This window comes from Hemicordylus capensis, chromosome 3 (genome assembly GCF_027244095.1).
Source record: "Hemicordylus capensis ecotype Gifberg chromosome 3, rHemCap1.1.pri, whole genome shotgun sequence".
Classification (NCBI taxonomy): Eukaryota; Metazoa; Chordata; class Lepidosauria; order Squamata; family Cordylidae; genus Hemicordylus; species Hemicordylus capensis.
The window spans coordinates 286,814,581-286,825,424 of NC_069659.1; the positions used below are offsets into that span (position 1 = coordinate 286,814,581).

The following is a 10,844-nucleotide window of genomic DNA, read 5'->3' on the forward strand; positions in this document are numbered from 1 at the left end:
GCCATCCCCACACTGTCCATGGTCACAGAGTTGTCTGCCAAGACAAATGCTGTATTAAGAGGGAGATTCTTTCCATGATGCAGAATGCTGAATTCTGCTCACAGGAGGGAATCTGTCCACTAGTACAGTGTTGATCTGCTAACAATCGAACCAACTCTAACAAACGCTGTTTCTGTAGGCAGGTAGGGGAAGGGCTTCAGGAACATAAGAAGCTGCTATATACGGAGTCAGACCATTGGTCTATCTAGCTCAGTATTGTCTGCACAGACTGGCAGCGGCTTCTCCAAGGTTGCAGGCAGGAATCTCTCTCAGCCCTATCTTGGAGAAACCAGGGAGGGAACTTGGAAGCTTCTGCTCTTCCCAGAGCAGCTCCATCCCCTGAGGGAAATATCTTACAGTGCTCACACTTGTAGTCTCCTATTCATATGCAACCAGGGCGGACCCTGCTTAGCTAAGGGGTCAAGTCATGCTTGCTACCACAAGACCAGCTCTCCTCTTTAAAGATGTGCTGTCAGAGACACTATACATGAATACAGTGTCCCAAAATGGCAGGTAAAATGTTGAAATCCATAGTCAATAAACTTAAAAGGGATATTCAGTTGAAAAGTGTGAACTGGACACATAATTTCTGTTCCCGGGGGGTGGGGGCGCTCTGTCACACCATGACTGAAAAGACTAGCACTGACAGGTCGGGGTTAACCTGGTTTCATAATGCTGGCATTTTATTTATTTCTTCCTATTCCCATTCTGTAACCGGCATACTGGAACTGTGAGGTGCCCTTTGGGCACTGTGTGTGATAGCCAGCTGTTAGCCCAGGAATCAGGCTAGAGAGGGGTCTGTTTCCTTTGGAGCATGGAGGCATTGTGCTAACACACCCTGTGCCACTGTTCTGGAGAGAAAAGCCTCTCTTTCTCTTCAAAACAGATTCTTGTGTAAACATACAATGTGTTCTGTTCATGCATGTGTGTTCTTGTAGCCACGTCCCAAGAAGTGGCTTATCTCTGCCCCAACCCACCCCAAATACCGCTAGAATTAGACTGGAGAGAAGAGGACTAAAGGGTAATTGTGACTCTGGCCTCTGACTCCAGTCTGACCCAGTGTAGCATGTTGTAGAAACATTGCATCATTAAAACCCCAAGAAGAAGATTAAAAGAATGGATTGTTATCCCTTTTCTTCCCCTTAGGAATTGAGGCCTCTGACCTGTCCAGCCTGCTAGAGCAATTTGAAAAGTCAGAAGGTGAGGATATGAACTGGAAATGTGGTTGAACTCATGGACATATGCACAGCCTTGATATTTTCTCCATCGGCCTGTAGTTCCCCAGAGGGGTAGAAGAGTAGCTCTCAGACCCAAAGTGCCCTTGACTGCCTTATATTGCATACAGAAGCATTGGCCTGCCTCGCATTCCATGCTGTAGTCTCCTCCCCAATATGCCAGCTTTGGTTGCAGAAGTGGATGGGATAGGACGATCATTTTTAGCCTGCTTTCCAGTAGACTTATGAGATTACCCAGCATTCCATGTGTCTATTCCCCGCCCGCCCCCCCCGCCCCACCATCAACTTCACCTACCTTGCCACTTCAGTGAAAGGAAAATAGGCAGATTAGTTCTTAAGAGAACAACCTGATATGATGCACTGTAGTTCATGATGAACAAACTGGCTTGGCTGAATGTACTCATCAGGAAAGAAATGCAAGATCTGTGCTTTGCAAATGATACATCAATGATGCTTATTGGTGTGTATCTCTGCTTAACCTGCAGATTAATCTAGCAGTATATGGCACTTTCACAAACTGAATATATTTTAGCAGCTTCTTGAAAAACAAAGATAGCAAACAAGAGAAGCATGCTTCCAGGCCAGTGGCTTGAGTCCATGATGAGATACAGAAAGTTGTGCAAGATGCAGAAGCTGTAACTTCTCTTCGTCCCCATCTACCTAATTTCCCCCTTGAATTTCTTGTTTCTTGTCTTTTGTATTTTTAAGTCAAAACTTGAGACTTTTAACAAGTTTAAATCTGTGCCAGGCCTTGACAAATTTTATTTGGAGTGAGGAGCCAGTCCAAACATTTAGGTAATAGGCATTTAACAAAATTACCAGACTTAGTGATGCTACCTCTCTCCCTAAGTGTAAGTGGGCTTGGTTTTTATCCCTTTCAAAAGTAACATACTTAGAGCAAAAACAAGGCTGTCTGGGACAAATAAAGAATTTGTTTAGTAACTCTCCCTCTGAATATCCTAACCTAGGTGCCATGATTACATTTCTAGGCATCATGGCTCCTGCCACCTGGGATTTGTCAAGCCTTGGCCCTAAATAGGGCTGTAGAGCCTGTTTGTGAACAGTCTGAGCACCATGCTTTAGGAACAGCTCCAGGGCCATTTTACTCATGGCGACTAATGTATTGGGCTTTTTCTTCCAGTCAAAAAGGAAGCTTCCAGTGTGGCAGAGTCCAGGGACAACTTGGCTACAGGGAAGGATGGGTGAGTACAGGGCTCAGACCTAGCTTGATGTCTCTTGTGCTTGGTTGGCAAAGACTGCTGCCTTTTTGGAGACTGGCAATGCAGTCAGCACAAAACTGGCTGACCAGAGCGATTGCATCCTGGTCTGTGTTAACCCTTAAGCTGCCAAGGGCACCAGGTACTTGCTGCTTCTGTGCTGGATGGAGGACTGTGGATATGGGTCACTTGCTGTACTCGGGAACAAATCTCTCTTCTGCCTCCTACAGCTCCGAGATGCAGCATGAAAAGAGGATGTTGGACCGGCTTCAGGCACCAGAGCTTGCTAATGTTGCAGGTGAAGGCTCTAGAGAAGGGCTACTAATGTATTGTCGGATGACCCCAACATTTCCTGCACCTGAAACTGCAATGCCAGAAGTTCTGGCTAGAATTTAGAACTTAATTTATGGAAGGGGGTGGACGGACTGCACAGGAAAGGGGAAATTAAGGGGAGGAAGAATTTGCTTGACTATCTGGCCCTCTCCTCAGCACCCAGGGTTGCTGAGCTTGTAAAGGTCCTGCCCTGTAGATGTTCATACTGAAAGACTGGGATGGTGATGAAGTAACTTGCCTTAGTGGGTGAGGGGAGGAGTGCAGCATTCAGGTGTGTGTTTACCACAATCCCCTAGAAAGAAGTGCTGTGCCTTGTTCTTTAGCTCACGGTTTTCCATTCCAGCTGCTGCACCATTTCCTGAGGACTCTTTCTGTCCCTACAGGCCTGACCCCTCCAGCCACTCCACCCCACCAGCTATGGAAGCCTCTGGCAGCCATCTCACTGCTGGGGAAGGCGGAGTCCCCAAAAGGTGCCAGGCTTACGAAATCCCTGAGCAAACCCCATCAAAAAGTGACAGCCCCTGTTCATGTGGGCTCTGGTGAGCATGACTATTGTCAGCTCGGCACTGCCCAACCAAAGGAAGGCTCCCGATGGAATGTCAAACACAACACGGATATCACTATAAAACCCATTGCGGCCTTGGCGAAACAAGTGCCAGAGCAGCCTGCTACCAATCAGGCCACGGTTGCTGCCAGACTGGGCCCTGTAGGCACTCTCGACTTGACTGCTGCCTGCCAGAAACCCGAAGAGGTTCCCAGTCCTGATGATGCTGGCCAGGACCGGATTCAGGTCTTGAGTGCTTCTGCAACAGTCTCGAGCCCGGCTACATCAGAGTCGCCACTACTAGAAAGCAGCCTCACAAGCCCACACACAGAGCCATTGGACCACCGGACTAGTACACCAAGGTCCGCAGTTAGGGGCAGCAGCGGCGATCCGTGCTCTGTTCTGCTGTCCCCAGCTGCCTCCCCCTGCCGGGATGCAGAAAAAATGTCTCAGCAACCTCGGGAGCTTCAGCAGAAGCCCCTTGCTTCCAAGCGCTCCTTACGATGCTATCGGAGCAGGCAGAAGTCAACCAGTCCTCAAGAGAGCAGATGGAGAAGCCGCCGAAAGCGCGCCAGCCGTTCCTTCAGCTCTAGTTCTGATGGAGACAGTGACTCAGACTCCTCTTCTTCCTCCTCTTCCTCGTCTCGTTCTCGGTCTCTGTCGCCCCCACCAAAGCGCTGGCGAAGGTGAGTGATGGATTCTCTTTTTCCACCCTCACAAAGACTCGGCATACTGGGTGGCATGTGACCCTCATTGAGTTAATAGGTTGGCATGGCCATGGAGTCCTGTGGGCTTCGGACCTTGGGATGATTGATAGTGTTTTAGCAACTCTTGGGCTGGAAGTTATGAGGGTGGAATAGGAGTGTAACCATCTTGGATAAATATAACTTGTGTTGGGGTTTCCTTAGTTAACCCCCACATCCTTTGCAATCCAACTGGTGTGTTGGGGATGTCTGGACCCCTTGGCCAAGCCCCTTCCCAGCCTAGGAAGTCTTGCTGTATTTACCTGAATCCAAGACTGGATTTTTCCAAATTTTTTGATGTTATAAATCGGGGGTTGTTTTAAAATCAGAGTCCTCTTCCTTTCAGGTAAATACCAGTATAACCAGTATCTTCTTAATGGGGGTTTTCTTAAGTGCAGTGTCATCAGCTGCCCAGAGACGCAGGTTTTGGGCAGTATAGAAATATTTTAAATAAAAACATAAAATCTTCTATTTGGGTAAATGCAGTAAGTTCTTCCATCGAGTAGACATGCTCATGCCCGAGACAGATAGCTCTTTCTCTAGATATTGTTTGTAACTGCCCTGTAGGGTACATGTGTAGCATTCACTTGTCCCGTGCACTGTCCCTGTGTGAGTATGTGGCTGTTCCTGCTCCTTATACAGAGGCTGCAGGTTAGTTTCAAAGCTCTGTTAATTAGTATGTAACAGGAAGGAGACACTGAACATGGTTCTCATTCCAGGTCTGGGAACTTCTGGGCAATCTCAAACTTGCTAGATCTCTACAGTTGTGGTGTTAACTTTGGAGGCTGCTGTTGCTTCCATAGCCTTTTTGCTCTCAATTTTCTCTCATGGCAGCTGCCAATAACCAAGGCTTAGCTGCTATATTTCTTGATGGTACTGGGCAGGAACATAAATGCATTATAAAGAGAGAAGAACTGGGCCTGTAATTCTAATCACTTGTGAGAAGCCAGTACTGGAGATCAGTGATGGCCCCTGGACTATGGATGTGCATGAACCTCAGTGCAGTGGTTCAAATACGAACCAGTTCATGGTTCGACAAACTGGTTCATCATGCTGACCATGCAGAGGGCTTTCAGGAAGCTGCATGGAGCAGTGGAGCAGGTGAGGACCTGCTGTACTCTTTTAAAGGTGCCACCCTTGCCAGCACCGCCCTTGAACTGCCAAACCGGTTCGTGGTTTGGCTGAACTAGAACAAACTAAGGTTCATGCACATCCATACCCTAGAAGAGCAGATCAGAGACAGGGCTGACACACCTCACAACTTAATGCATGCAGCTCAGAGTCATGCCCATTTGCTAGTTGAATGATACTTAATGTGCTAACTGCTGCATTTGACTGCTTGGCCATAATTTATTTAGCTGGATAGGCAAACTGTGGGGTTCATCTGATGATTAAGAGAGAGGTCCTAGCTTGCACAGTATGCACCAAGCACAGAAGTTGAAGTTCTACATCTAAGTTGCAAAACCTGGTCCAAAAACATCTTCTGTACATGTCATGGTGAATGTTTGAGATGTTCTGGATAGACTCGGCCCTCTCTCCAAAAGCAGGCAGCCGTTCCAGCTTGCTTCATCTCAACATTTTCTGCCTGGCTAGCAGATGGCATGTGTGTGGGGGCTCTACCATGTAGAGCTGTTGCACAACTAGAGGGTGCTTAGAAGAACAGGGGTGTGTGCATGAATGGACACAAAGGTGCACAGATGCCAGTATGATTAGACACATATGCACATCTCCACCCTAGATACCGCTCTCGAAGCTCCAGCTCCTCTTCCTGTGACAGCTCATGGAGCCAGTCAAGGAGCAGGTCCCGGTCTTCCTCATGTTCTTCCTATGTATCAAGATCATCCTCCCGTTCCCCCTCTCTGCACAGAAGGAGAAGCTGCAGGGAAAGGTGAGTCGGTCCTGCAGTGCTTTGCCCATTGGACTGCATTGCACTTGTACTTCACTCATAGTCTATTCCTGTGCCCAGGATAACCATCTGCCTTCCATTTTTTTCCTTCACAAAATCCCTTCTGTGCCAACCTGGTGGACGTTTCACTGCATTATTCTGGACCTTCAAACACGAATGATGGCCAATAACTCTGCTTCTTGTATTCTGTGACTTAAAGACCAAGGGCAGCATCCAGATTAAATTACTCATGAGGCTTCCTATTGAAATTTAAGTAGTTCTGTAGATAACTTCTGAGTAGTACCACTGAGTAACTTAGTCTGGATGCTGTTTCTAGGTTTTTCTAGTTTGAAATAATGGAGTGGGAAGGAAATAGGTTTGTCATAAGGATGATCATCTTCCCCACCCACACCCACCCCTATATCTATAAAATAATTGCCTGATTTGCTCAAACTCCCTAGTATTGAAGTTAACTACTTTGGATGGCATGAATAGTTCTTCTTTGCTCCAGAGCAAAGCGATATCTGTGTAACTCTTGGTTTGGATCTTCCTCTGGTGCATTATTTAAAGAAGAAAAAGACAAGATTGTGAAGAAACTGCTTTAATGTTTGACACAATATGGCCTATCTGTTGTACTCATAGCCTTGAGTGCAGTTATATAATAGGAAGGTGGGGTATAAATCATAGTAATATAAGTGAGCCATCCCAAGGAGTCTTGCACTGGAGGGACAGGATATAAATATTTTAAATAGTTATTTTTACAGCACCCTGTCCAGTTTAAAATAGAGCCATATTTGCTTTTAAGTTGCTATAAATTCCCCCCAGTTTGATCTAGTCTTATTTAATCCACAGTCCTTTCCACATATTGTCTCTGATTACTTAAATTTGTATCCTGTTTTTCCTCCACAGAACTCAGAGGGTATGTTTAGCCCTACATAAATAGTCTGTGATAGATGGGGCCTGAGAGAGTGGCTTTCCATACTGAACCTAAGTTTTCAAGAACCAATACAGTAGTCTAGCCAGTGCACCAATTCTCATGGCAGCAGTTTTCTCCAAAAAGTTAAAATTAAGACTCAAACTATTGTAGTAAATGTCCAGCAGCTACTTGTGATGGACCTTTTAAAGGTTTATACTGCTAGTCAAAAGCAATGAGTTCATTCCAACTGTCCCTGTACTCCCTACCTCTTTGCTCCTTGGAACCGTGCTTCACCTTCTTCTATGTTCAGGGAAGCCTGAATCATGAGACTCTCTCTCTTGGAAGGCGCTTGCCACCTGGAGTGCCTCATCTAAGGACCAAAAGGCCTGATGGTGCATTTCTTAAAACACGGATCAAGTTGTTGCTTGTCTGTCTCTCTTATATATACTGACAGATAGATAAATAGATATAGTCAAGGTAACGTACTAGTGAGGGAGGGGGAACGGGAGAAAAGAAAGCCTAAATCCTAACTCCCTGCTCTGCTCTCTTACAGATATGATTCCAGCAGCTCCCGAGATAGTTACCAAAGGCAAAAAATCAGATACAAAGAACATGCAATAGTGAGTATCACGAGGTGCAGTAGTGCTTTGGGAGGGACAGCAACCACAAAGGGCTGCCTTAAGCTTGGCCATTTAGAGCTGTGTTGCTTGACTGTCCCCCTTGGGAACTAATGTGCTGCCACTCCCTAGATCTGAGGCTAGTAGGCTGCTTGCCCAGAAGCAAGCAGCTCTCCATAAAGTAGACATCAGTCAGTTTAAGTAAAGGTAAACCTTGCCTAGGGCTGTTAATGTATCTCAAAAAATAAGCTTTGTTCAGGACACTGTCTGCACCACAACTGAAAAGGGCAGGGAAAGTGCAGATTGTGGTGGTGAGAAAAGAACACAAATTCCTGAAAACCCCTCTCATTTGAGACAACAATCTAGTCCTTCTGGTTCCAAAAACAATATTGACTGTATGTAGGACGAGGCCTGTTGAAACTTCAGGAGCCGAAAGCTGACTGAATTAGACTTTCAGAGATTGAAGGTGGGACTCCTGTGTCTACGCCTCCCACAACTAACAAAACTAGAATAAATCATGCAAAATAGCAAAAATTATATTATGCAAGATAAGGGAAGTTACGCAGATGTGTTCAATTTGCAAAAGATACCTAGGGTGTACACTCTGGATTGTCTGAGAATAGAATTCGTAATGTTTGTCATATGGAATACTCTGAGAGCTGGACTTGCCCTATTCAACCCAAGCACAGCATTCTTTCAATGCTGGTGTCTACTTTGTGGTGTTTAAGGCTGCGAGCCCTTTGGGGACAGGGAACAATCTTCTGTGTGAACTACTTTGAGAACTCTTTTTGCTGAAAAGCAGTATATAAATTGCTATGAGTGAAGCATAAGGTAGTGTGCCCCTGTAGCGGTTAATAGAGGAGGGCATGCCTTCCATCCAGTGCCAAAGACATGCTTGATGTGCAGGAGCATTTCCCCTACAGGAAGAGAGAATATTATTCCATAAAGTCATTTGAGGTTGTTCCAGGAGTTTCTTATTCTCTGCAAAGCAGAGAGGAAGTAGACCTCTTCTTTGTGGTAGACTGAGGCACCCTGAGAAAAGTTAAAACAGGTCATTCTCATGAACAAGCGGGGGAGAAATACTAATTTAAAAATGACGTTGTTCATAAGGCTTTTGAGGGCTGGCAAGGAAAAAACGGCTGTTTCATGTTGCTATGTCTTTCCTCTCCCCACCCCAACTGCATACACAGGAGGAGCGCCGTGTTGTTTTCATTGGAAAGATCCCCAGCAGGATGACCCGTTCAGAGCTGCGGCACCGGTTCTCTGTATTTGGAGCCATTGAGGACTGCACATTGCATTTCCGGGAGCAGGGGTAAGAGAATAAGAGGCGGGGGGGGATGGGAAACGGCGTTTAGAGCAAGTGACCCATTTTCCTCCTCAACTGGGCATGTTTAAAAGTGTAGCATCTGACAACTTGTTCCTCCTGTCTGTCAGGGATAACTATGGCTTTGTGACGTACCGCTATGCTGAGGAGGCCTTTGCTGCCATAGAGGGTGGAAATGCACTGCGTTGCCCTGACGAGCAGCCCTTTGACCTGTGCTTCGGAGGGCGCCGCCAGTTTTGTAAAAGAACCTATGCTGACTTGGGTGAGTTCATGGTAGTGATGATGTGCACGGGTCAGTGGGGTTGCCTTGAACTTTCTCTGGGGCATTGAACAGCCAGGCGTAACTGAGCCATTGATACCTCTTCTGTAAGAGATTGACTCCCTGCTTAATTGCATTGCTGCTGTTCATCATGTTGGCCTTCCAGTGCACACGGAGGTGACTTCCAACTTAGAAGGTGGGAAACATGGCCTAGGGACCTTAAGCATTCAAGCTGTATGCAGGGTTTTTATTAGGCCTGGTGCTGAGTTACCTTGTGACCCACGGAGAGTGTAGGAGACAAACAGGTCAATGTGTCCTGGGTGTTGGAATGGTTTCCATTCCAGGGTGTGTATTTAATTGCTCTAATCATAGCTGACTGGTGATTGCTCCTGTGTTTTTCAGACTCAAACAGAGAAGATTTCGAGCCTGCTCCTGCAAAGAGCAAATTTGACTCCCTTGACTTCGACACCTTATTGAAGCAGGCTCAGCGGAAGCTGCGGAGGTAGCACTGGCTCTCCCGGGCTCATCTTGCCCGGTAGGCATCTGCCTACACCAGCCTTACCTCAGACTGGCTGCAGGGACAGGTGCTCCCCAGGCCTCGCTGCTATGCCCAGCATGGTTTTGTAATGAAAGATGGGGGGGGGGGGACACCCACAAACAATTTTTATCTTGACTGTTTTTCTAGGGACTACTTAAGGGGAAGGATGTTTTCTCTTAAAAGTGGGGACAGGAATGGAAAGACCATCAGCCACCTTCAGCCCGCTTAATCACTATGCAGAAAATAAAACTCGTATCATAGACGCGCCACCGTCTTTGTTTGTCTGTCTGTGTCTGTTGCTGCAGGAGTGGAGAACAGAGTATGAAATACAGCAGTAATTGTTCCTTGGAGATCTCCAGAAAGATGCATCTCCAGCCAACCTGATAGAGGGTTTTAGGAGCTATCATGGGTGCCCCAGAATAGGACCTGCTATGGTCTGAAGAGCATTAGTAACTATAGTGCTGCATTCTCTTTTTTTCTTCAGTGAGAACCACACAATTGCACACTGGGCAGGAGCAGTCGCTTGCTGCCTAGTCCCAGTCTGCATTCAGCAGGGCCTTGTTAAGACTGAAGGGAATGCAGACTGTGGTTCTGAACTGCCAAAACCTCCCTGATGTGGATGTTTTGAGCAACATTGCTTTCATCAGTTTGGGCCTCGGGTAGACTGCTCACCTGGCATCCAGGCCTCTTGCTACTTTTCTGTCCTCTGTACACTATATTTCTAGAGCACCTGGAAACTTTCTTTTAGAGTAGGTGTGCTGTGTGTAAACTTGAATTAGGGCTTTGTGCACTCTACTAAAAATTTGGGATCTTGTATTGAGGTAGCCCAGGTTCTGTACTGGGAAATGGTTAATTCTGCAACCTGCATAAATTATGTACATATTTGTTCAGCTTGCAGAACTTAATCTGGTTTGGCTTGGCATGGACAAGCCTCTGACCCCAGATTACTGCAAACATTGTTAAGCAGCCCCCCTGCCACCTGACATTTCAGTAGGAATTGCTTATATTTGCATATATACTTTCAAGCAAATCTTTGCAGCCATAAGAACTAGAAACCTCCTCTTTTGTGATGTTTCCTGGAAACTGGATTCTGTGTCCAGTATATCGGAGAGTTTCTAACACTCCTCTATAACTTTAGCCTACACACACAGCCCTGCTCACAACCTGTGTTGCTTGCAATTCACACATGTTCCA

General features: G+C 46.3%; 1 protein-coding gene across 1 annotated transcript in view; it reads left to right on the forward strand.

The window, feature by feature from the left end:
- The window catches only part of PPRC1 (PPARG related coactivator 1), a 30,824-nt gene extending 20,900 nt beyond the window's left edge, over positions 1 to 9,924 (forward strand). The window contains exons 6-14 of the mRNA XM_053312165.1: positions 1,186 to 1,239; positions 2,416 to 2,476; positions 2,722 to 2,789; positions 3,208 to 4,054; positions 5,850 to 5,999; positions 7,466 to 7,532; positions 8,720 to 8,841; positions 8,964 to 9,115; positions 9,515 to 9,924. Of these exons, the coding sequence (XP_053168140.1) occupies positions 1,186 to 1,239; positions 2,416 to 2,476; positions 2,722 to 2,789; positions 3,208 to 4,054; positions 5,850 to 5,999; positions 7,466 to 7,532; positions 8,720 to 8,841; positions 8,964 to 9,115; positions 9,515 to 9,618 (1,625 nt within the window). The 3' untranslated portion in view covers positions 9,619 to 9,924. The remainder of the gene's footprint in view (positions 1 to 1,185; positions 1,240 to 2,415; positions 2,477 to 2,721; positions 2,790 to 3,207; positions 4,055 to 5,849; positions 6,000 to 7,465; positions 7,533 to 8,719; positions 8,842 to 8,963; positions 9,116 to 9,514) is intronic.
- The last annotated feature ends 920 nt before the right edge of the window (positions 9,925 to 10,844 follow it).